General features: G+C 39.0%; 1 protein-coding gene across 1 annotated transcript in view; it reads left to right on the forward strand.

Moving 5' to 3' along the window:
• Nucleotides 1-629: 629 nt before the first annotated feature.
• LOC135277191 (uncharacterized) overlaps nt 630-26,992 on the forward strand; it is a gene marked incomplete at its 3' end in the record, with an annotated part of 232,910 nt that continues 206,547 nt past the window's right edge. The window contains exons 1-5 of the mRNA XM_064382928.1: nt 630-831; nt 9,053-9,096; nt 13,796-13,946; nt 17,188-17,314; nt 20,702-20,835. Of these exons, the coding sequence (XP_064238998.1) occupies nt 645-831; nt 9,053-9,096; nt 13,796-13,946; nt 17,188-17,314; nt 20,702-20,835 (643 nt within the window). The remainder of the gene's footprint in view (nt 832-9,052; nt 9,097-13,795; nt 13,947-17,187; nt 17,315-20,701; nt 20,836-26,992) is intronic.

Here is a 26,992-nt window from a genome sequence, read left to right on the forward strand (position 1 = left end):
TAGAATGCTTGCTCTTGTTCACAGAAGCGCCGTCACTGGCGGTAGCACCACGAACAGTCACTTCTCCCTGTAGTAGGCTCTCTGTGTCCTTTGGCTGGATTTTGGCCTTGGGAGCACCCTGGATAGGCTCGGCAGCTTTATGCTTGTTCTTCCTGACTTGATGAGAGTGACCCTTTCTGAAGCTTGACTTTTCCTGCACCTGATTTACCTTGATGGCACTGGGATCTTTCGCTTTCTTTGCAGAGGGTTGGTCAAGATCTTGTAAGGAACTGAAGCTGGAGGGGAGGGGAGTATCCTCCACCAATGTAGTGATGTCTGCAGGATCACTGCTAGACTCCATCCCATTTTCAAGTATCCCTTGGCCCTCAAGACTCAGGCTGTTCTTTCTCAGATTGGTGTTTTTGGAACCAGACTGCTCCTCTTGGCCAAGAGGATCAATGCAGGACAGAAGCTGGTGACTATCAGGGATTTCTAAAGGAAGCAGTGGAGGCTCTTGATTTTCTCTTGGGAACTGGTAGGCATCTAGAGGCTTTGAAAGCTTGGTTTTAATCTCATCCAAATTCTTATTCTCGGTTTTGTCCTGGCTTGGAGCTGGAGACAGTGTCAAGAGATTAGTTGGACTCTGGACTGGAGCTGTCGTTGAAATGTCCCCAAGGTCAGGTGTTGCGTTACTCTCGAGTATCTGGGTATTTCTGCTACTGCAGGACTTGGAGAATTCTGAAGTTCGTGCCAGACAAAATGTCTGGCTTGGAGATTGCAATCCCAGGGAAGTATCCATCCCCAGGGAAGTTTTCATCACTACAAAGGAATCAAGGAAGAAGTCAATCCCTGGTAAGTGAGATGCTCCCCCTACACACCGATGCAGCAATTGGATAGCTTTGTAACATGGGCAAGGCATTTCTAGTAGCTCTTCTTCATGACCATGGACAAGACCCTGCATTAGGGGATAGGCAGTGACTGTTCTCTTACTGGTTATCATTTGATGTGATTGTTTCTTGGCTTTCTTTGGATTTCATAGGGTTGTTGTAAGCCAAATAAAAAGCGAAAGTGATTTTTAAATAGGAGATGTTTTATAAAGCCTCATATTCTCATACGGGGTCCTTTCCATTCTCTCCACTCTCCTGAGGGAATAAGAACACCCTTTACACCATATACTACGGGAGAGAGTGGAGCCCTTCCTCATGAAATATATAAGCAAGCCCAGATTCTGAGCCTGTTTGTTTTGGAGAGGATCTGTAAGCACAAGGTCTTAAATCCTATTGTAAGTTAAGGAAAATCAAAATGTCACTGCAACAATAAGAGTTCTGAAGTGCCTTCCAGAGACACTAAAGTAATAGATTAGGGAAGGAAGTTACAGAGTGCTGGTGCAGGGGAACTGATCAGCCAGGCCACTAAAAAGTGTTGCATCTCTTGGGACTCTCTTCTATGTGGCATAGATGGCCATTGTAGTGTTCAACTTTCCCACTGAAAAGGTGTTCTTAGATAGACTCTGAAAATGGAGAGCAATGCCCAAGAATAGTGGTTGAAGTCTCAGGACTTAAATTCTGCCTGTCCATGGACTTACCACTCAGCTATAGATTTGACCCTCCCTTTCAATACTGTGTTTATTCCTCTCCTTTCTTGCTGTTTGTACTCACCTTGATTGTAGGGATTATAGGCAGACACCACTGCACCTGGCTATCTTTTTGTATTTTTAATAGAGACCGGGTTTCACCATGTTTGCCAGGCTTGTCTCTAACTCTTGACGTCAAGTGTTCTGCCCGCCTCGGCCTCCCACAATACTAGGATTGCCACATGAGCCACTGTGCTCGGCCTGGAAGCATCATTCCTAAAACACATTTCTAAAATATTGATATTAAAGGCTGCCAAGTGTCATCTATGTTCAAAAAGGCAAAAGAAAAAAAACAACTGAATGTGACTTCTGATAAGCTGCATTTTCTAGGGATACTTTATTCTAGCCTGTTTCCTTCCTAGTTTCTTGATCTAAGCATTTGCTAAAACCAACTTCATTTTGCCCTATTCAGAGTAGATTTTGCTCTGTTGTCTTTCTGCTTTTCTTCTAAAATTTAAAGTGTAGTTTTTGCTCTTTAAATCATTGTGTCATTCTCCAGGGCATATCCCAAGGGTAAGTGTAGGGGACCCGGTCTTTCTTCTTTCATTTAAAATGCCAAATTCCTTACCCTAGAATATCTGCCTCCTTATAACCCAGTAGTATTCATTTTCTCTTTCCATCTAGTTCAGATAGGAATCTCCAAAACGTGAATATTACTTTTGTTTGTTTGAGACAGGGTCTCACCTTGTCACCCAGGCTGAAGTCCAGTGGTGCGAACATGGCTCACTGCAGCCTCAACCTCCTGGGCTTAAACAGTCCACTGATCCTCCCACCTCAGACTCCTGAGTAGCTGGCATGCCCGCACACCTGGCTGATTTTTTAAAAAGTTTGTAGAAATGAAGTCTTGTCATGTCGCCCAGACTGGTCTGGAACTCCTAGGCTCAAGTGATTCTCCCATCTCGGCCTCCCAAAGCACTGAGATTACAGGCGGGAGCAACCGTGCCCAGCTGAATATTAAAAACATCACTACACATCACTAAATATCAAAGAGTAAAGTTGAAATATTAGTTAGGGAGATGTCCTCTCAAAGTGCTGAGATTACAGGTGTGAGCCACCATGGCTGGCTGAGTATTTAAAACATCACTGAATTTAAAATAGTGAAGTTGAAATATTAGTGGAGGGAGACTATTACACATGAAACACGTCAGAATATGTCGCTAGTTTTCTACGCCACTTAGGTTTTCCCTCTGTTTCTCTTGAAAGACACACGCTCAAAAAGTGTCTGCTTTCATTTTCTCTACGTGTGCCCTTTAAGACTCAGCATTAGAAAAGAAAGGGGCCAGAAGGAATAACCAATCTATTATCCTAATGTAACAGATGAGGAAACAGATTTTCTGAGAGAATAAGAGAGTCCTCTAAAGTCACACAGCTAGTAAATGTCAAAGGCAAAACTGAAATGAGGTCTCTAGATTTCTGTTGCAGGGAAGGAATGAGTGAGGAAAGGAATAACCATTTCTAGTGAGGGAAGGAATAACCTTCCCTGTTATTCCAAGCTGTTTGGGACTATACGGGTAAAGAAATCTAAAGTTAGGGGGAAAGAAATCAAATGAAAAACTGTCAAGAAAGTTTCTCTCTTTACCTGACTTGGTCAGAGAAGAAGAAACATCAACTGTAGATACAAGGGATGAAGAGACGATCCTAGTGGATGTCTGCGTGACTGAAGCCAAGGAGTGTGTGTGTCCAGTATGAAGGCTACTGGTCACACTGCTCACTGGCCACTTGTGATGATACATATCTACCCCAAGATTCTACCAGGTGGCAGTAGGCTTGGTGAGAGAATGATGTCACAAAGCAGGCAGTTGAAAGGTGTGCAATAGCCAATAGGGAGGCCAGGTTCCCAAGAAGATGGGATTGGCTGGCAGAGGTGGTAGGAAAGCTGAAACAGTAGTAAGGGGCTGAGTTCCAGGGAGGTGAAATCCTGCAAGATCATCTCAGTGTTTCTTATACATGTTCACTAATATCATTGACTAATATTGATATTTTATGTGTTATATTTCATATTATGTAATAGTCCTATACATTTATAGTTGTATAGTACACACACCATATGCTTGTACAGAAAGGAAAGGGACATCTGAGCAATTACACTTGTTCTAAAAGCATTTCAGTGAATCTGATTAATGAATTTCCTGCTGCTTTTAAGAGCCAAAGGAAGAGATTAAAGAGCCCTCTTTTGTACCTTGGCTGAAGAACAAAGTTCATTGACTGCCCCTTGAAGGAAATGATGTGGTCCAAAGCTCCTCTCTTTTAATTTCTTCTCCTTGAATCCTACCTTCCTTCAAATTACCGTATTTTTCAACTCCAAAATTTCTATTTTTAGTTTTTATTATTTATCTTTGTTTATATTCTCTATTTGTCAAGACGTCATTCTCATACTTTCTTGTAATTGTTTACACATAATTTCTTTTGGTTTTTTAATTTTAGTAAAATACGTATAACAGAAAAAGTGCCATTTTTTACCCCTTTTATGTGTGCAGTTCAGTAATGTTAAGCACATTCATATTGTTGTACAGGCAATCTGCAGAACTTTTTCATGTCATTAAAGTGAATCTGTATACTTATTACACAGCAGTTCCTCATTTCTTTCTCCCTTTCTCAGTCCCTGGCAGTTACCATTCTCTTTTCTGTTTCTATGAGTGACTACTCTATATACCTCATCTATGTGGATCATACAGTATTTATTTTTTTATAATGGACTGACTTCACATAGTGTTCTCAAAGTCAATCCTTGCTGTGGCATTACATGGATTATAAATATTTTAAAGCATATTTATAGTAGCCAATTTGATATTAATAATATTCATATTTGTAATATAAATATAAAAATTTATATTATGAATATTTTTAAAGCATATTTACAATAGCCGATTTGAAATCTCTGTCTAATAAATCCAACATGTCTTCCTTAGGGATGGTTTCCATTGACTTCTCTTTTTCTTTTTTGAGACAGCATCTTGCTCTGTTACCCAGGCTGGAGTGCAGTGGCACACTCATGGCTCATCATAGCCTCGACCTTACCCAGGGTCAAGTGATCCACCCGCTTCAGCCTCCCGAGTAGCTGGGACTACAGGCACATACCACCCAGGCTGGCTAATTTGTTTGCAGAGACAGGGTTTTGCCACATTGCCCAGGCTGGACTCAAGACTCCTGAGCTCAAGCAATTTGCTTGCCTTGGCCTCCTAGAGTGCTGGGCTTATAGGCATGAGCCATTGAACCCAGCTGACGTCTCTTTCTTTTACTGTGTTTACACCATACTTTTGTATGTCTCATATTTTTTTTTGTTGAAACTGAATATTTAGAATATTATATTTATATTAAATATAATCTGATATATACTTGAATAGTATAACCTTAAGGGGTTTTTGTACTGTTGTTGTTGCTATTTGTTTAGTGACTTTCTGGTTTCATCCCGTAAAGTCTGTGTTATTTGTTAATGTGTGGCCACTGAAGTTGCTCAGTTTGTTTAGCGGTCAGCTAGTGACCAGAGATTTCCTTAAGTACTTGGACAGTAGCTCTCCCACTCTTTGCCCAAGGGGTTCTTATGTAAGTATTGAAGTGGGCCTTTCACACTTGGGCAGATGGTTTGCAGTTGTACCTTAGCCTTCACTTCCTGCTATTGCAGAGCCTGTGTCTGCTAAACATGAGCTTCTGGGCCTTCTTGGGTCTGTCCTGGACATACTTAGAACCTGCACATTCACATGAAATTTTGGATTCCCAGGTGTATGTCAAGGCTTTTCAAGGCCCCTGTGAATATCTCATTTCCCAGTTTTTCCATTTAAGTTTTTGGTCAGCCTCTCCTTCGTCCCAACTAGTATCATTGCCTAGGCAGCTGCAGTGCTAAACAGTTGCCACTGGTTGTTTCTGGCAAATGTCGTAAGGATAAAACTGTTCTCACAGAGTGTTCTCTGAGTTAAGTTAATTAAGGATATGGAGCTCTTCCAAGGAACTGCCAGACAGGGACAGTTCTCTGGGGATGGGCTTTTGAAGGATAGTAATCCTTTTCTACCCCCTACAAGGTTGCTACGCTACCGGTTTTCACAGCTACTGGCTTATGAGGCTGTTGGTTGTCAAGCTACCATGAACTTGAGAGAAAGGGATGAGTGTAAAGCAAGTTAAAATATCACAAAGCTTGTTCTGTTTATTGTGATTCAGCTGTTTTTCTCGAATAAGCACTCCTGAAATTGTTAGAAGTTAATATGTAGCATTCTGAAAAAGTTGATTTTGACAATTTTTGCTAGTGCTCTCATTGCTTTTCTGGAGGAGCAGGTTTTCAGTTTCTTACTTTATCATTCTGTAATAGAAGTGCTTCCTCCCATATTTAGTTTTGATTCTGTGACTGAATGATTTCACTGCATGCTTCTGATCCTTGTATTTTGGTTTATCACTTGTTCAGTTGGAATATATCTTCAGGTTACTTGATTTGAAGATTTGTATATGAGTTGTATTTTGAATTCCTTTTATATTTGAGAAGGCTTCTTAGTTGTCTGCGCCAGTAGCCTCAATATGTTTTGTTCATATATGCCATCAGTAAAAAATTTTGAAAATATATTCCCATATATATTTACATATAACATATAGTAATATATATGTAAATAAAATTAGAATGTATTAGTCTTCTAATACATTCCTAACAAAGTATCACAGACTGGGTAGCTTTAAAGACAAAACAGAAATTTATTTTCTCATGGTTTTGGAGGCTAGAAGTCCAAGATCAAGGTGTCTATAGATCTGGTTTCTCCTAAGACCTTTCTCCTTGGCTTACAGACAACGGACTTGTGGCTGTGTCCTCGCGAGATGATCTGTGTGCATGTATTCCTGGGTGGGGGGGATTCCCTTTCTTCCTCTTGTAAGGGTACCAGTTGTATTAGATTAGGGGCCCACTCTTACCTTCATTTAACCTTAATTACCTTATTAAACACCCTGTCTCCAAATGCAGTCTTCACCCTGACTGCATTTGAGACAGAGTTGGGGAGTTAGGGCTTCTGTCAATTTTGAGGGGGCACAATTTAGTCCATAACAAAGGTATATACAATAGATACATAATATATATGTACCAGTGTGCTAATATCATGTACTTTATGTAAAACACAATCGATTTTAAAAGATAATTATATTTTCGGTGAAAGCACTGTGTTCTAATTAGATAATTGTTTTTACTTCATAATATGTCAATCGCAGCTTATTATAGAAACAAAGTGTCAACTTCATTATTTTCGTGTGGTTCATACCTTTGCCTATACACTTTTCAATGATATTTTGCAGGAATCTTTTTAAGCCACTCCTCCCATTTGTAATGTTAGGCACTGTGAGCCCAGAAAATTGGAGACAGGTCTTAGTTAATTTAAAAAGTTTATTTTGCCAAGTTGCGGGTGCGCACCAATGACACAGTCTCAGGAGGTCCTGATTACATGTGCCCAAGGTGGTCAGAGCACAGTTTGATTTTATATATTTTAGGGAAACCTGAGACATCCATCACCATATGTAAGGCGAACATTGGTTTGGTTTGGAAAGGTGGGACAACTGGCTGGAGAGGGCTTCCAGGTCACAGGTAGATAAGAGACAAAGGGTTGCATACTTTTGAGTTTCTGATTAGCCTCTCCAAAGGAGGCAATCAGATAATGCATTTACCACAGTGAGCAAAGGGGTGACTTTGAATAGAATGGGAGACAGATTTGCCCTAAGTAGTTCCCAGCTTGACTTTTTCCTTTAGCCTAGTGATTTTGGGGACCCAAGATGTTTTCCTTTGGCAGCACACATGGACTGCAATGTGCTGTAATTACAGTTAAGGCAGATAAGTGAGGGCACCACAGGCGGCCTTTGACATTATGGAACTTGTACTCTTCTCTCAGAATATCTCACATAAATGATATGCATACCAAGTGAAGACATCAATTCCATTTTACATATTAAATATTTACAAGCTAATTTTTTCTGGTATTTGTAAATAAAAAAGATAAATACAAATACTAATATTTTCTACTTCCACTTTGGTGGGGTCATTTTCCACTTTTATAACCATTGGTCTAAATAGATAAACAAATGTCTTCACAAATGGGGTAGTAGGTTCACAACTGTTCATTTTGTTGTTATGCATCATATCTTATATATGTTACATATATTAGATGTATTCAAGATTGTAAAATATTTTAAACTAGTGATAATTTTGCTTGAAAATTCTATAGGTGTTATTCTAACGACATCGTCATTTCTGTTGCACAGGAGGAGGAATCTAAAGCTTTTCAATCCATAGTGTCAGGGCCTTCTAGAATATTTTTATTCCTTTAATTATTCCCTATTGTAATTTACTGTGACCTCTTCTTTGGTTATATCAACTAGCTATGAATTGCATCTCTTAATTTCTCCCGTATTTATCCCCTACATGGCTCTAAAGCCCTTTTTCTTTTGTGTCCCGAACACTTTTCTCAAGTTTGTCTTTATCACTGGTTTAATTTCTGTAGTTGAGGATATAGAGGAAAAGCAAACTCAGTTTCTTCTGCTGTACTGTTATAACACAGAACACTTCTGACCAAATGCGTGGGGTTTTTCTCCACACGCCAAGCAAACAGTTCTTCAGTAGCAGACAACAGCTGGGTGTCCTCTAATTCAATTCTGACACTGTCTACATGGAGGCAGCGTCAGATCCTACAGGTTGAGCACTCAGTCCCACAAGACTGCCTCCCACTTCAGATGCCAGTCGTGAGTTGGCTTCCAGAACGTGTGACCAACCAGTTATAAATTGCAGTTCCCACAAGCCCCTTCTCAGGTTTGCTTATTGCGAGAGCAGCTCTCAGAGCTCAGGGAAACAGTATTTTAAAGAATACAAACAAACAGCACAGGAGCTTCCATCCCAGTGGAGTTGGGGTCCACCAGCCTCCTTGCACCTGGATGTGCTCATATTCACCTTCCTGGAAGCCTCCTGACCTTAGTCCTTTCAGGTTTTTAATGGAGGCCTCATCACATAGGCATGATTGATTAAATCACTGGCCATTGATGATCAACTCAACTCTTAGCCCCTCTGCCCTCCCCAGGGGTTGGGGTGAGGGACTGACAAGTCCTCAGTCCTCTAATAATGCCTTGGTCTTTCCTGTGACCAGCCCCCATCCTGAAACTACAGAGGGACTGCCGGCCACCAGACAGTCACTAGCGTATAAAATGATACTTAACCACTTTGTTGATTCCAAGGATTTTAGGAGTTGCCTGCTAGGAAATAAACAGATGAAAGTTAAATGTATATTTCACAGTATCATAATAGTATTAATTGTGTGTGGCTTTCAGAGCTGATTTTAGTTATGTTATTTTATCTTTGTTTTCTGGTGTGGAAAATTTCAACCACAGCAAAAGCAGAGAAGATAGTATAGTGAAGTATAATGAATCCTATGGAGTCATCACCCAGCTTTAATGTCTTCTTTCATCTATTTCTTCCCATTCTCCCACACCCAGCCTCTGATTATTTTGAAGCAGATTCCAGACATCACCATCTTTTCGTAAGTATTTCAGTGTCTGTCTACAAAAAATAGACACTTTTTAAAAAGCATAATCATACTATATCATACCTAAAGAGGACAGTTACCTAGTCATGTGTAGTGAACTCTGTTGTAGTCTATTCCTGGCTTGCCTCCAGACATCTGTAGTTCTTCTCTTCAGAAATTATTTATTTATTTTTGAGACAGAGTCTTGCTCTGTCACCCAGGCTGGAGTGCAGTGGCGAAGTCTTGGCTCACTGCAACCTCTGCCTCCCGGGTTCAAGTGATTTTCCTGCCTGAGCCTCCCGAGTAGCTGGGACTACAGGTGCATGCCACTACGCCTGGCTAATTTTTGTATTTTTGATAGAGATGGGGTTTCACCATATTGGCCAGGCTGGTATCAAACTTCTGACCTTGTGATTCACCCACCTTGGCCTCCCAAAGTGCTGGGATTACAAGTGTGACAGAAACTATTATTGAAGAACGATTTTCAGTGTACATTCCTCCCACGGTTCATCCCACCGTGACTTCACATTCCTAGGAATGTGTCGTATCACAGCTATTTCCATTTCCAGTCATACCTCATAGGTAGGAATTATGGTCCTAGGATTGATACAGAAAATCTTTTAGTTGGGGAGAGTAAAGGAGAAACAGCCCGAATTATTTTTGAAAGAAGCTCTGGATGTGGGCAGTAGAATCCCTGCTCTGAAGGTAGGGTAAGAAGCAGAGGTTTGATAGCTACAAAGCTCTTAATTGTAATTTTCGTCCTTCCATGGACTCAGCAGTTTGCCTTGGAGCTTCATCTGAGTAGTGATTACCAGAAATTATTTTCTGCCAGAATACTGATGAGTATTTCTGATGCTGTTTAAATTCTAAATGTCTTTTTATGCTTTGGTAAACCAGAAAGTATCTGAGACAGGTCTCAATCAATTTAGAAGTTTAGTTTGCCAGGGTTCTCCAAAGATGATTTTGTGGGCTTCAGTATTTCACGGGGAATGGGCAGATATTGGGGAAAGAGGTAGAAATTTTAAACGGTCTGGGTAGATAAAAGACAAAAGGTATGGGTAAATAAGAAACGGTTGCATTCTTTTGAGTCTTTGATCAGCCATTCACATGTGAGAGGGGGGCAGAGGAATAGTCACGGATTCATCTAGCTTAGTGAATCTGTATTTCTGTGTAAGATAAAATAAACATAGTGCACAGGAAGCCATCAGATATGCATTTGTCTCAGGTGAGCAGAGGGATGAGTTTGAGTCCTGTACATGTAAAGATAAAGCTATTAATTTACATTGCTGGGGTAAAATTCAACAGAACTGTTACAGGGTAAAGATCTTGGGGCCCACAAGGAATTTCTAAGTGGGGGAATTGTGAGGGAGGTATGTAGCTTTTTTTGTCTTTGTAGCTATCTTATTTGGGAACAAAATGGGAGGCAGGTTTCCGAGACACAGTTCCCAGCTTGTCTTTTCCCTTTGGCTTAGTGAGTTGGGGGCCCTGAGATTTACTTTCATTTCACATTTTACTAAGGAAAAGAGAAAGGCAGGCAAATTGGGCACAAATTTAGCCTAAATCTGCCTCCTTACATAATAATATCTTACGTTTGGCCTAAAGGTTTCCTCTTACAAAGTAAACTGCCGCCTAACTAGATGTGTAAATAGAGTATTCTTACACTAGTCACAGATTTTCATCAAGTCACAGGAAGTCAGCTGTTCAAACTGTGCTTAAATAAAGCAAACACCAAGCTGTAACCAGTCCCACTGTTTCTGTACATCACTCTCTGTTTTCTGTATGTCACTTTCCTTTTTCTGTCCCTAAATATTTTCAGACCATGTGCCAGGGTATCTCTGAACCTATTCTGGTTCTGGGAGCTGCCCAATTTGAGACTCGTTCTTTGCTCAATTAAACTGTTAAATTTAATTTATCTAGAGTTTTTATTTTAATAGGCATCACTGATTTTCTCTCCTTATACTCTAGGTATTTTGTAATACAGGTTTTAAAACCTCCTTTGTAATTCAGAAATGTTTCTTTATTAATTTTCCTACTTTTTAAAAACTCCAGTGTCTTAAAATTTTAAGAAAAAAATTACTTGTTCAGCTCTGACAGCCATTTCTAAAACACATCCAACATATATAAACTACCTTTGATTAGACCCATTTAGGATAGACTTTTTTCCTTAGCTAGTGTTAAAAAATTATTCATGACACTTGTTAAAGGTAGCAAGGATTACTTTATTGGGAGACTAGGTATAAGAAACACTGCAATAGGCTTTTGCAGTGGTAGGGAGAATGAGTGGGGAGTCAGTAGAGGGAAAGTTTTTAAGAGGAAACATTGGTGTTATGAGGGAATCTCACTAGAAGGACACAACAAAACTCTTGCTGAAGAGAGGCCGGGGTGAAAAGAAACTGGGTTGGGAGTGAGAACAGATTCAAAAGGTGTGGGACATTTTCAGTAACCTGACTAAGCAGGATTCGTGCTCAAATTGGGTTCTACAAAGACAGAGGAAAGGCTCACGGCCTAGTTGAGCAGAAGACTCGAAAGAGCCTGACTCAAGTTTGGGTCAAAAGGGGAGCGTCTTTGTCATTAGATAATAGTTTTAACTAAGATTACCACATTTTCCACGTATAGAGAGTTTGTTTGTTTGAGATGGTATTTTGCTCTGTCACGCAAGCTGGAGTGCGGTGGCGTGATCTCAGCTCACTGCAACCTCCACCTCCAAGATTCAAGCAATTCTCATGCCCCAGCCTCCCGAGTAGCTGGAACTACAGGTGTGTGCCACCACACCTGGCTAATTTTTATTTATTTTTTGGTAGAGATGAAGTTTCACCATGTTGGCTAGGCTGGTCTCAAATGCCTGACCTCAACTGGTCTGCCCACCTCAGCCTCCCAAAGTGGTGAGATTACAGGCGTGAGCCACCACATCTGACCTGTAAACAGTTTTCAGATAATTTGTAGACAATAAGACCACTGTTAACCAATTTGATACTGAACATAATTAGTTTTCTTTAATTACTTGGAAGTACTTGTTTTTTAGTGACATTAAACATTGTTAAGTCTGGTGAAAATGTGAAATTAGAGCTTTCTGGGAATTGTATTCTGGGAGTTTCCAGTAACAATTAATGTTTAACAAAATTCAAAATTTTGTATGAGGCCTAGAATTAAGACTAACTTGGGGTTGGATATGGTAATCTGAGCACTTTCAGAAGCCAAGGTGGGTGGATTGCTTGAGATGGGGAGTTTGAGACCAGCCTGACCAACATGGTGAAGCCCCATCTCTACTAAAAATACAAAAATTAGCCAGGCGTGGTGGTGCGCACCTGTAATCCCAGCTACTCAGGAGGTAAAGATTGCAGTGAGCTGAGATCATGCCACTTGCACTCCAACTCGTGTGACAAAATGATACTTTCTCAAAAAAAAAAACTAGGGGTAGTTTTGAAAATAAATAAAACTTCAGAAAGAATCAGAAGGTAGGAAAAACTGCTTATGTAGTTAAATTGTGGCTGGTGACTATATTAGTCATTTTATTGCCTTTTTGAATATGTATGGCAACCCTGTTTGTATTGATTGGGCGTAAGTGAAAGTGTTAATATGTTTAAGGTTTGGAACATGTAGAAGCTATTGGTGCCTTACTAAAGTCCTACACAGGCCCCTTAGCAATAAGTGCCTGTGACTCGAAGCTCTTTAACGTATAGTTGCACATTTTAAGACTCCAAGTTGACTGGTAAATTATCTGATGTATCTAATTCAAATATTTCTAAGAGCTGTTGTTGGGTGCAGTGGCTCATGCTTGTAATCCCAGCACTTTGGGAGGCCAAGGCAGGTGGATCGCTTGAGGCCAGGAGTTCAAGACCACCCTTGCCAGCATGATGAAACCCCATCTCTACTAAAAATACAAAAGTGAGCCGGGCATGGTGGTGCACACCTGTAGTCCCAGCTACTCGAGGCTGAGGCAGGAGAATCACTGGAACCCAGGAGGCAGAGGCTGCAGTGACGGCACTCTAGTGAGACTCTGTTCTTTTTTTTTTTTTTTTTTTTTTTTAAAAGAGCTATTGATGTTTTGCTTATTATAAGTGGCAGTGTTTTTGCATTAAGCCATTTTTAAATAGTGATGCTTTTTTTTTTTTCTCTATCAGAATATAGTACCATAGTGATTTTTATTGTAATTTAACTCATAGTAAAGTTTACTCTTATTTGGAATTCTCCTTTTGGTTAAATAATTTATACCAGACTTTCTGAAACTGTTTGAGAAGGATTATATGGGTTATTATTTTACTGGTTATCTGAGAATTTCAAAAGACTTTACACATTTACTTTATATTCCCATAGCAGTTTAGATAGGGTGTGTTCCCAAGATGGAAACTGGTTCTGCAGGACTGGAGACTTAGGATGGCCACACAGTGAATCATTAATAAACAGATTTTCGAATAAAGCTTGAAAGTAATTTCTTGATAATCAACACAATGCAAGAGAAAAACAAGTAATTTCTGTTGCTTTGTGCTATTATATTTTCAGAAATGTTGACGCTGAACATGTTTTATTTTTTAAAATTATGTAGAATGTAGAGAATACCAAGAATAATGCTCAGATGTTAGTTTTATCTGTTTTTTAAACTAACTATTCTGAGCAGAAATATCAACCTTGCCAGTACATCATGTGTGTTTTCACTTATATGCAGCCTTCTGTTGGAACTACTAAATTTTTTAAAATGTGTTTTGTTCTCCCCTAGGTGTTGGATCCTGAACAAAACCATAACTTCACCGATCATTATCTAAATGTGGCCTTTGACCTTTCTCAAGTTCTTTTTATAGCTACCGCCAACACCACTGCCACCATTCCAGCTGCCTTGTTGGACAGAATGGAGATCATTCAGGTTCCAGGTACTTGAATCTTCAGTGAAATCATTATTTGATATATCTTGCCTTTCTGACCATAACCCTTTAAAATTAGTCATGCTGTGGAGCGTTGACTAAGGAAGTTCCTTTGCCAACATACAATCTGCAGAAGTTCTGAGGAATGTATATAAATCAGCTTTTGTGTAGCTTCAGAATCTGGAAGAGCAAAATAACGAACGTTGACAACAACAATTTCACATTTAATTTAGCATTAAAGAATGATAATTTTATGACAAATAAGACATTCTTCTTTAAAGTAATTTCTAAAATTACAGGCCGGGTGTGGTGGCTCACGCTTGTAATCCCCGAGGCGGGCAGATCACTTGAGGTCAGGAGTTCGAGACCAGCCTGGCCAACGTGGGGAAACCCATCTCTACTAAAAATACAAAAATTAGCCAGTCATGGTGGTGTGCACCTGTAGTCCCAGCTACTCAGGAGGCTGAGGCAGGAGAATCCCTTTTACCTGGGAGGCAGAGGTTGCAGTGAGCTGAGATCACATCACTGCTCTCCAGCCTGGGTGACGGAGCAAGACTCAAAAAAAAAAAGAATAACTGAACTTTCTCATAAAATCTGGCTTCACTTTTATATTAAAATACATGACTTTTAAATTCCTCTTGAATCTATCAAATAGTTACATTTTTTTAATGTCTTCTTCAGTTACTGGAATGTGTGAAATGTATTCCTTCAGTTACTAAAACTAGATTTTAAACTACAGCATTTTCACTTTATTTTAATTGTGCAGAATTGTTTTCCCTGGAAGAGATCAAATATCAGTGGGGTTTTTTTTTAATGTAGAGTAAAATCTAAATGTCTTTATTTATTTATTTATTTATTTAGAGACAGAGTCTAGCTCTATTGCCCAGGCTGGAGTACCGTGGTACGATCTTGGCTGACTGCAACTTTTGCCTCCCAGGTTCAAGGGATTCTCGTGTGTCAGCCTCCCAAGTAGCTGAGATTACAGGCGCCTGTGACCACACCCAGATAATTTTCGTAGTTTTAGTAGAAACAGGATTTCACCATGTTGGCCAGACTGGTCTTGAACTCCTGGCCTCAAGTGATCTGCCTGCCTTGGCCTCCAAAAGTGCTGGGATTATAGACGTGCGCCATGGTGTCCAGCCTAAATACCTTTTCTTATTTCCACGTGCCCAGCCTAAATGTCTTTTTTTATTTTTTTGAGATGGAGTCTCACTCTGTCACCCAGGCTGGAGTGCAGTAGCACAGTCTTGGCTCACTGCAACCTCTGTGCCTTCTGAGTTCAACTGATTCTCGTGCCTTAGCCTCCTGAGTAGCTGGGACTCACTTGGTGCACACCATCACAGCTGGCTAATTTTTGTATTTTTAGAAGAGACGGGGTTTCGCCATGTTGGCCAGGCTGGTCTCGAACTCCTGACCTTAGGTGATTCATCTGCCTTGCCCTCCCAGAGTGCTAGGATTACAGGCATGAGCCACCACACCCAGCCCTAAATCTCTTTAAGATTCTAAATGTAATCTAAATGAATTTTTCATGTTAATCTCAAATACATTTTTACAGCTAAGTGAATTATAGTTGGATTTCTTAATTATCTGCTAGCATTTCAGGTTCCTATATTTAGTTTTGAAATATGGTAGAGTAAAAAGTTAATTGTGAATACTTAAAGTCTAAAGTAAATAGGTAATGAGACTAAATTCCCTGGAAACTCCAAGTTATCGCAGAAAATCCATTAGATATACTAAAGTAAAGTGAAAGAATCAGGACAGCTGCTGCAGAGGAGAACATATAATGCCACCTTCTTCCGCTGGCAGATTCAGCTGTCCAATCTTCTAGCTTTCCTGGTGTTTACTAACCTCCTCTTTCCATTCAAAAAGTGCCTTATCAATTCATATTTTTGATTTTTGCTTGTTAAATGGAAAGGGACATTAGATCGAATTTTGTCTTACAGGATTTAAAGACAAAGAAAATCTGTACTGATTCAGGCTATTATATAAGAACATAGTCTTTTAAATATGCTATTTATATATAAAAATACATATATATACACATATACAAATACATATACACACACGTATATATACCATCATGTGGAGGGAAAAACCTTTTATAGGGACATCTTAGGTTTTCTCTTTTTGCTACAATTTATTTTATAGTCATAGTTCTGGAAACAGTATCTTTAGAGCCCTTCCCTTGGAAACTCACTGCTTATTTAATTGAAGGGTGTGTGTGTGTGTGTGTGTGTGTGTGTGTGTGTGTGTTTCAAGTATAGATCAAATTATGCTAAAAAGATGCATTTATTTTTCTATTTGAAATCTCAGAGGGTTTGAGGACAAAGAGATAATTGTCTCTTAAGGTTTGAGGTTTTTTCCTTTCTTTGGGAGATGTATCATTTAATCAGAAGACTTTCAAACACTGTGCCTAGTAAATGCTTGTTTTGTTTGTGAAAAAGTCGGAAATGTTAAAAATTATTGATTTAGATTAAATTCTTTTTCTTCCTTTTTTTTTTTTTTTTTTGAGACTGAGGCTCTGTTGCCCTGACAGAGGCTGGAGTGCAGTGGCATGATCTCAGCTCAGTGCAACCTCCACCTCCCCACTGAAGCTATTCTTGTGCCTCAGCCTCCAGAGTAACTAGGACTATAGGTGTGCACAACCACATCCAGCTAATTTTTTGCATTTTTAGTAGAGACAGGGTTTTGCCATGTTGCCCAGTCTGGTCTCAAATTCCTAAGCTCAAGTGATCCACCCGCCTCAGCCTCCCAAAGTGCTAGGATTACAGGCGTGAGCCAATGTGCCTGGCCAGAATAAATTTATTTATTATAATTATAGTCTCATTTGAAATAATACTTAAATTTGTTCTAAACTGAGATCTATTTAATCTACATTTGAGTCATTCAAAAAGCATAGCATTGGCCGGGCTCAGTTGCTCATGCCTGTAATCTCAGCACTTTTGGGAGTCTGAGGCTGGTGGATCACTTGAGGCCAGGAGTTTGAGACCAGCCTGGCCAACATGGCAAAACCCTGTCTTACTGAAAGTACAAAAATCAGCCAGGCATGGTTGTGTATGCCTGTCATCCCAGCTACTTGGGAGGCTGAGGCAGGAGAATCGCTTGAACCCACCAGGTGTAAGTTGCAGTGAGCTGAGATTTCGCCACTGCACTCCAGCCTGGGTGACAGAGCAAGACTGTCTCAAAAAAAAAAGCATGGCATGATGGGAGCCATGTGAATAATTATGAAACAAGATCTCTTCTTTTCCAGGGTATACACAGGAGGAGAAGATAGAGATTGCCCATAGGCACTTGATCCCAAAGCAGCTGGAACAACATGGGCTGACTCCTCAACAGATTCAGATCCCTCAGGTCACCACTCTTGACATCATCACCAAGTTAGTTAGCCATCCTGAGGCTTCATTAACTCCAGGCACATTTTGCGTATTTAGTGAGTTACCAAACCTAGGACAGAGAGTATCAATATTTGAGTTTTTCATCTTTTGAGGTATTTCACAATCTCCTGAAAAGGAGATTATATTACTGGTATCCCATAGCATCTATTTCTCTTTCTTCACCAACTTCCAGCAGGCATCATATAACTATTGATTTACACCGTTCTCTATACTAGGCAGAAGTTTACAGAGAAACCATTTGGAATAGGTACAGCTAAAGCTGTAACAATTTATAGGAATTTTATGCTTTGTCACAATAGCAATATAAGGGGTTAATTTGATAATTTAAAAACCAAAATACATGGCAAATATAGAGATACTTTTTATGCCCAGGATCTTGGATGTTGTTGAATTATCTTAAGAGGTGATATGCTACTTTCAGATATCTGATATAAGTTACTCTGTTTTCTTTTCTTCTCTTTGGCTGAGAGATTTTTAAAGTCCTTGGAATTTTGATCTTCAGAACTAACAGTGGAACAATAGAGAAGGTACCTTCCCAAGTTTAGTACCAAATGCTTAAGCCTGTAGCAAGCAGTGAGTAACTTATCTGAATAGAGCATTGCTTAGTCTAATTTATAGATTCCCTGTTTGAATGGAAAATATACTCAGTTGAGAATTTATATCCACCACAGCCTCTTACAGTTTCCCTGGCTCGGTATTACAGATCCATTGCATCATCCAGCAAGTGGTGTCAGGCTGCCAGGCTCTCCTCATGCGGTCCTTTTCTAGTACCTACTGTTTTTAAGAGATGTGAAGTATCCCTCTATTTTGAACTTTACTTAGAGTTTGGCCATACTGCCTTTTGATCTATGCCTTCTCATGGATCTACTTGGATTTATATACAAAACAGTAAGACTACGTCTTACCTGAGGGTTCCTTTTCTTAGTTTGTTTTGTGATTTGCTGTGTGGATAATACCAGGAGAAATAAATTAGGTGATTTATATGCCTGAGTCTTCCAACAATGTCATTATTCCAGATAACACCCATGATGCCTTTGGGTAACATTCAATAAGTCATTTAACCTTTTTGATAGCTGCCCCGTCTGTAAAATATGAGGGATGGAGAAAAATCCAGAGCTTATCTGAATAATAATGATTCTGAAGAGGGATCATTATTTGCATTTCCCAATTGTTGCCTGGAGAACTATTTCTTTTTTATATATACTTGTTAACTTAGAATATCAGATCTTAAAAGCTATGGACATAAGAAAATCTCTGAGCAGTTTTGTTAGTTTTGATATTGTTTTTAAAAACAACACAAATATCTACTACTCCATTTACCAAACTTAGGATATAGAGTATCAGTATTTGAGTTTTTCATCTTTTGAGATATGTCACACTCATAGACCCTAATGTTCTAGTCTTTCTTATCTCCAACTATAACTCACCTACTTGAATACTTCCAGTCCCAGTATCCTTAATGCTAGCTAATAACTACCTCTTTGTGAGTAATTCTAATTGTTACAAAGATATTCTTTTTTTTTTTTTTTTTTTTTTTAAAGACAGGTTTTCACACTGTTGCTCAGGCTGGAGTGCAGTGGCATGATCTTGGCTTACTGAAACCTCCGCCTCCCAGGCTCAAGCAGTCTTCCCACCTCAGCCCCTGAGTAGCTGGGACCACAGGCACGAGCTGGGTGTGGTGGCATGCGCCTGAAATCCCAGCTACTCAGGAGGCTGAGGCACGAGAATCGCTTGAACCAGGGAGGTGGAATTTGCAGTGAGCCAAGATCGTGTCACTGCACTCCAACCTGCTCTGTCTCTGATGGTGACAGAGCAAGACTCCATCTCAAAAAAAAAAGTTTAATTTTTTTAGTAGAGATGGGGTCTCACCATTTGGCCAGGCTGGTCTGGAACTCCTGAGCTCAAGTGATAATTGTTACAAAGCTATCTTTCTATTCACTTTGTATAATTTTCTTCTTTCCTGCCTTTATAGGAACACCTGGAATCTAAGTGTAATTCCTTCTTGTACAGCCCTTCTGACATTAAAATAAAATACTGTTAGTTCTTCACACTAAATGTTGTCTTCTTCAAGCTAACCATTCCTATCCTCTGTACCATTCCTGTTGATGTAGTTTCAAGAATTCTTACCTTCCTGATTAGTCTTCTTCTGAAAGAATCCTGTATGTCAATGTGCCTTTTAAAGTTAAACACTCAGAATTGAACACAGTGTTTCAGATAGAGTCTAAGCAGTTCCTGGTATAGGAAGACCATGGTTTTCTTATCTGACTATGTTGTTTTATGACTCTATCTCTAGATTCTTAGCTTTTTGAAGATGATTCTCTTCCCTTTTTCATTGAATTTCACTAAGCTTGGCACATCCCATTTTGTATTTATACAGTTGAATTTTTTAAAGCTGAAATGTAGAAGTTTTTGAGATGCCTCCCTGTTTTCTTCCTATTGAAATTATATGTAGTTGCATAATATAAACTTTATATCTTTCTATACCTTTGACTGAAATGAGTTTTAGAGTGTTTAGCTTAGAGTTTTTTATCTGTCTTTTTCTCAGAACTTTTAAAATCTGCTTTCCTAAAGTCTACGGTGTATGTCTGACTTAATCAAATGTATGGCTCAGTCAGATCCAATTCTTCAGATGAAACTGCATTCTCCACCTGATCCTGTCTGTCCAGATCCATTCAAAGCTGAGTGGCCAAAAATGGTTATACTATATAATGGCCTGTGGAATGACTTAATGGAGTTTGATTCGAATGTGCATGTTTTTAAAGCATCTCTGCTTAACCACACGTAGAGTCTTTTTCACAGAGTCACAGTGCTTTCATCAGTTAGCCACCTTCTTCCTTCAGAAATCTTCACAGTGAAAATACACTGAAGAAAGGTGATTAGCAAAGTGCCTAGTGAAAACCAGATTTCTGTCTTAGAGTTGTTTTTGTTTTAGTTCCACAAAGAGCACAATTTCTCTGATTCTTTCAGCAATATTTCAAGTACCATAAATTGATCTAGAATTTCCTAAATTGACAAATTTTGTTTAAGAAGACTCTTCAACAAATTACCAAGGAGTAAATGGTTGTTTATATGCTGCCAAATTTACTTTGGTAATGTAAATTGAACTTAGAACTAGGGTTCATTTTTAAGCATAGGGTTATAATTCAAGATAATCTGTATAAAGGAAATAGTAGTAGCTGAAAATCCATCTAAGTGTTGAAGAAAGAACAATAATGAGGAGTTTTAACTGTGGAGAAGTTAGTACTCAAGAAAGGGTAATGAACATTTAAATATATGCTGTTTCTTTAGCAAAAATGTTAATAACATTACTTCTGTCTATTTTTTTTAGGTGGTGTATGGCTAAAAATAAAATATATTTTTTGATGACAGGTATACCAGAGAGGCAGGGGTTCGTTCTCTGGACAGAAAACTTGGGGCCATTTGCCGAGCTGTGGCCGTGAAGGTGGCAGAAGGACAGCCTAAGGAGGCCAAGTTGGAACGTTCTGATGTGGCTGAGAGAGAAGGTTGGTGACCTTGTTCTGGCGTTCTCAAGCTTAGTGGCTAGGAGTGAGTGACAGAAGAAGGTTGGATATGGAGGGGAAGGCATTGGGTAGTCCTTGGAGCAGTGGCACACATTACTCCACTGTTAAATGCGTCCAGTAAGTAATACTTTAATATTTCAATATATTTCATCAAGAGGATTGTCTTTTACAATTAGCACATGGTTTTAACTGGAAGAATAATAAGAATGCTTTGAGGATACAGTAGGTATATTAGGTTTCTCTAGAGGGACAAGACTCATAGGATAGATGTGTATATGAAGAGGAGTTTAAGAAGTATTGACTCACACGATCTTATGGTCAAGTCCCACAATAGGCCACCTGCGGGCTGAGGAGCAAGGAAGCCAGTCCGAGTCCCAAAACCTCAAAAATAGGGAAGCCGACAGTGTAACCTTCAGTCTGTGGCTAAAGCCCCAAGAGCCCCTGGAAAACCACTGGTGTATGTTCAAGAGTCCAAAAGTTGAAGAACTTGGAGTGTAATATTCGAGGGCAAAAAGCATCCAGCACGGGAGAAAGCTGAAGGCCAGAAGACTCAAGTCTCATCCTTCCACCTTCTTTAGTCTGTTTTACCCAGTCATGCTGGAAGCTGAGTAGATGGTACCCACCCATATTGAGGGTAGGTCTTCCTCTCCCAGTCCACTGACTCAATTGTTAAACTCCTTTGACAGTATCCTCACAGTCACACACCAGAACAATACTTTGCATCCTTCAATCCAATCAGGTTGACACTCAATATTCACCATCACAGTAACTTTCTCTAGATGTATAATGATGGTGTACATTATGTATGGGTTCTGGTGTTATCTTATTTCTTTCTGACCCAGACAGTTTTTTAGTAGAGACAGGGTTTCGCCTTGTTGACCTCAGGTGAGCCACTCTCCTCAGCCTCCCAGAGTGCTGGGATTACAGGCGTAAGCCAATGCACCTGGCTTTATTTTTATTTTTATTTTTATTTTTACTCTGCCTTAGGAGAATCCGGAAAACTTTTGCCTTTTGTCCCACTCTTCACCCGTGCTTTCGGGGCTACCTTGAATTCCTTAGCTTTTGTAGACTTTTATGGCTTAACATCAACTGATTGTTCTCTACCTCTAGCCCCACAGACGTTGAGGTTTCTGCTTTCTCTGGCCTGTTAAGTGTTTGTTACTTTTTGTCCATATACTTTTTGTTTTCCAAAATTTTGTCAGCATCTCTTATCAGCTGTTGTCTTCTTTCTCATTGTTTTTGTTCTTGTGGGTTTATATATATTTTACTTCTTGTCATTTTAATACAATTTGTCATTTAATACAGGAATTATAGAGATAAACATATGTTCAGACTACCATTTATAGAAATTTGAATTTTAAAAAAATGTTCTAGGTGAGGGAGTACCTATCAAGGGTGGAAATCACTGGTGTAGATGACAATGACAGTCAAGAACTGAGGTCTATAAAAGTTAAGACCTAGATCTAGATGCTCCTGAATTTCCCTTTTATTCTTACACTTCCTTTGTGCTGTGGTCTCAAGCAACTGAGCCTATATGTTTTTGTTCTTGTCTGTGATGTAACAGAAGGTAGAGGATGAAGTGAGTTTATTAGATAAAACATTTTGAAAATTGCCTTTAAGATTTAGACGATGTATTTTAGAACTTATAATAATACACTCAGAGGAATTCAGTGTCAAGCGAAACTTTTGCATAATTATACATTGCTTAATGTTTATACATATATCCATTAGAATATTTCTAACAATATCTTTGATTATACTAGCTATTTTTAAATAACCCACAAATACTCAAGGAATTGTTCAGTTGGTGAACTGTGTGAGAACTACGGTTTTTCATGGAATATTTATTTGTGTGGTTTTTTAAATATGTAATCACAGAACATCTTCTAAATGATAATATAATTAAGCAGATTTGCTTAGTTAAGATATTAGCAAGAGCATTCCAGATGAATAATTAGAATAAATGCTTGTCTCTTGGAGATGACTCTGGGTGTAGTCTTTACTAGAGGCACAGGTATGGACTCTAGTTGGCTCTTACCTCACGAGATACCCTTAAGTAAGCAACAACCATTCTCTAGCCCTTAGTAGAATAATTATTAGGTGTCCTGAATTGGTGTTTATGACCTCAACCAAACCAAAAAATAATTTCTACAAAAGAGTCTGTGTTAAGTTTTCATAGCGCAAAGTTCAAATGGAGCTTAGTAATGAAAAGTTTCTCATTAAGAAATAAATTTAAAATTAGAGTATAAAACAAAACAGTTGTTTTAGAAACTTCAAGTAATACAGTGTGGGAGTTATTTTTAATGTTAAAAATAAAGCTTTCCTAATTCAAGCACGAGAGACAGAATAATAATAATAATAATAAGGCGGAACTTGGAGTTACTGCCAAGAAGAAAAGTAAGTTTGGGCCACAAGCTTCAAAAGAGGCAGAAACCTCCAGTGTATCGAACTTTCTGGAATAGGCCCAGAAATACTGGTCTGTGAACAGTTGTCTTTGTATTTGTGGAGTCTTAACTGGCAGTTAAAGAGACTAAATAATAGCCGGGAGTTGAAAAAGCAGGTGAGATTTAGAGTTGATCAACCTGTGTTAGATGAGGAACATTTATGGTTTCAGTCACTTACCTATAAAGTATGAGAATTGTTTCTTTAAAAGAATGCTGCCTCTGTTTTTCTGCATGTTGTTAGTATTTTCTGAATTGCCCTTTTCCTTTCTTGGGTATTTGTTGGGTTGAGGAATTAGTTGGATTATATTACTACAGTTTTATTCTGCTTTTAGCCTACCTTTGCCAAGAAAGACACAAATGTTCCATGTATTTAATTTTTCATACTTGGGTGTTTCTAAACAGGCTAAATGTTCATGTGTTTAAGTAGCCATGTATCATATATGTTCAATTTATATCTAGCAAGATTTTTTCTTGAAAATTATCTTAAGCAAAGAAGGATTCATATTATAATCAGTCCTTATAAAGTTTCTCATAATACATAGCATTCTCAATTACTTTATTCTTAAAGAATATAGTATTTATTAGAGGAAGTTACATCAAACAGAAATAACCTTGGTACATAGTAGTTTCTGATTATTCTCATAGAAGTCACCTGAAAAATTGGTTTAAAAGAAGAGAAAATTAATACAGATTTAACAGTTATTCATGAAACATGTAGATGTTGTTATTTCATTTTGTTGTGCTGTAAAGGAGTACTTGAAGCTGGGTAATTTATAAAAAAAGAGGTTTTTGGCTCAGAGTTCTGCAGGCTGTATGAGAGGCACAGTGCCAGCACCTGCTTCTGGTGAGGCCTTAAGAAGTTTACAATTATGATGGAAGACAGAGGGAGAGCAGGCATGTCACATGGCGAGAGAGGGATCAAGAGAGAAAGGAAAAAGAGCCAGGCACCTTTTAACAACCAGCTGTCACATGAACTCATTACCTTGGGGAAGGCACCAAACCATTTATCAGGGATCTGCCCCTGTGACCCAAACACTTCCCTCTAACATTGGGATACAAAGCTATATTAATCAAAAAAGCACGGTACTGGTATAAAAATAGACACATAGGTCAATAGGACAGAATGCAGAAACTGGAAATAAAAATCTACAGCCAACCGATCTTTGACAAAGTAGACCAAAATGTACACTGGGAAAGGAAAACCGATTCAATAAATAGTGCTGAGAAAATTGAATAGCCATATGCAGAAAGAATGAAACTGAACCACTCTCTCTTATTTTATAAAAACCAACTCAAGAGACAAGGTGGGGTGGCTCACACGTGTAATCCCAGCACTTTGGGAGGCCGAGGTGGGCAGATCACTTGAGGTCAGGAGTTTGAGACCAGCCTGGCCAATATGGTGAAACCCCTTCTCTACTAAAAACATGGAAATTATCTGGACGTGGTGGCGCATGCCTGTAATAGGAAAATCACTTGAACCCAGGAGGTGGAAGTTGCAGTGAGCCGCGATCACCCTATGGCACTCCAGCCTGGGCATTGCACTGAGACTCTGTCTCAAAAAAAAAAAAAAAAATCAACTCAAGAGAGATTGAAGATTTAAATGTAAAATCTAAAACTAAAACACACTAGAAGAAAATCTAGAAAAATATTCTTTTGAACATTGCCCTAGACAAAGAATTCATGACGAAGACCTCAAAAACAAATGCAAGAAAACCAAAAGTAGACAAATAAGACTTAATTAAACTAAAAAACTTTTGAACAGCAAAAGAAATAATCAACAGAGTAAACAGACAACTTGCAGAATGAGCAAAAATGTTTGCAGATTACATATCCAGGAGACCAGTATCCAGAATCTACAAGGAACTGAAACAACTCAACAACAACAGCAAAATACAAAAAGTAACCCCATTAAAAAGTAGACAAAGCACATGAAAGACATTTTTCAAACGAAGACATACAAATGGTCAGGAAGCATATGAGAAAAATGCTCAACATCACTAATCATCAGAGAAATGAAAAATCCACAACGAGATATCATATTACACCAGTCAAAACGGCTATTTTTAGAAAGTCAAAAAAATAACAGATGTTGGTGAGGATTTGGAGAAAAGAGGGTGCTTATATAGTTTTGGGAGAAGTGTAAAGTAGTACTACCTCTATAGAAAACAGTATGGAGTGTGTGCCTGTAAACATAGAGTGTGGAATAGTTAATAGACGTAAGCATGAGCTACCATGCCCAGCCTCAAAAAATTTAATTTCCCTCTTCTTTTTTTTGCCCCCTGAGATGGAGCCTTGCTTGGTCACTTGGGCTGGAATGCAGTGGCATGATCTTGGTCCACTGCAACCTCTGCCTCCCGGGTTTAAGCGATTCTCCTGCCTCAGCCTCCGAGTAACTGGGATTACAGTCCACCACTGCACCTGGCTAAATTTTGTATTTTTAGTAGAGATGGGGTTTTACCATGTTGGCCAGGCTGGTATCACACTCCTGACCTCAGGTGATCCGTTCACCTTGGCCTCGCAAAGTGCTGGGATTACAGGAGTGAGCTACTGCGCCTGGCCTAATTTCCCTCTCAATTTTGTCATTGACCCAAAAGTTGTCCAGGAGCATGTTTAATTTACATGTATTTGTATATTTCTGAGAGTTCCTCTTCAAATTGATTTTTAGTTTTATTCTGTTGTGTGAAGATACTTCATATGATTTTGATATTTTTTTAAATTTATTGAGACTTGTTTTGTGGCCTAATGTTTGGTCTGTCTTGGAGAATGTCCCATGTGCTAATGAGAAGAATGTATCTTTTGTGGTTGTTGAGAAGAATATTCTGTAAATGTCTGTTAGGTCCATTTGGTTTTAAGTTCGGTGTTTCATTGTTGACTTTCTGTCTGTCTCCGTGATCTATTAGTGCTCTCAGTGGGGTGTTGAAGTCCCACGTTATTATTGTATTGCTATCTGTCTCTTTTCTTAGGTCTAATAGTGTTTGTTTTATTAATCCAGTGCTCCAGTTTTGGGTGCCTGTATATTATATACCTAGGATTATTATATCTTCTTGTTCAGTTGATAGCTGTGTCATTATATACTGACCTTTTTTAAAAAAAACTATTGTTGATTTAAAGTCTGTTTTATCTAATATAAGTATAGCTATTCCTGCTTGCTTTTGTTTACTTTTACATGGAAAATTCCACCCCTCACCACTTTACCTTCAGTCTATGTGTCTTTAACAGTAAGGCAGATTTCTTGTAAGCGGCATATCATTGTTGTTGTTGTTTGGTCCATTGCACCAATTTATATCTTTGAAGTGATGCCTTCAAGCTTCATACTGATGCATGAGGTTTGTTCCAGTCATAATGTTAATTGCTTCTAATTGCTTTGTAGATTATTTATTTATTGAGCAAGAGTCTTGCTCTGACACCCAGGCTGGAGTGCAGCAGCACAATCTTGGCTCACTTCAACCTCCACCTCTCAAGTTCAAGCGATTCCCATGCCTCAGGCTCCTGAGTAGCTGGGATTACAGGTACATCCTACCACACCTAGCTAATTTTTGTATATTTAGTTGGACAGGATTTTGCCATGTTGGCCAGGCTGGTCTCGAACTCCTGACCTCAGGTGATCTGCCTGCCTCCGCCTTCCAAAGTGCTGGGATTACAAATGTGAGCCACAACTGGCCAGCTTTGTAGATTCTTTGTTTTTTGTTCCCACT

Source organism: Aotus nancymaae, unplaced genomic scaffold (assembly GCF_030222135.1).
Source record: "Aotus nancymaae isolate 86718 unplaced genomic scaffold, 86718_ANA_hifiasm-v0.15.2.pri h1tg000030l, whole genome shotgun sequence".
NCBI lineage: Eukaryota > Metazoa > Chordata > Mammalia > Primates > Aotidae > Aotus > Aotus nancymaae.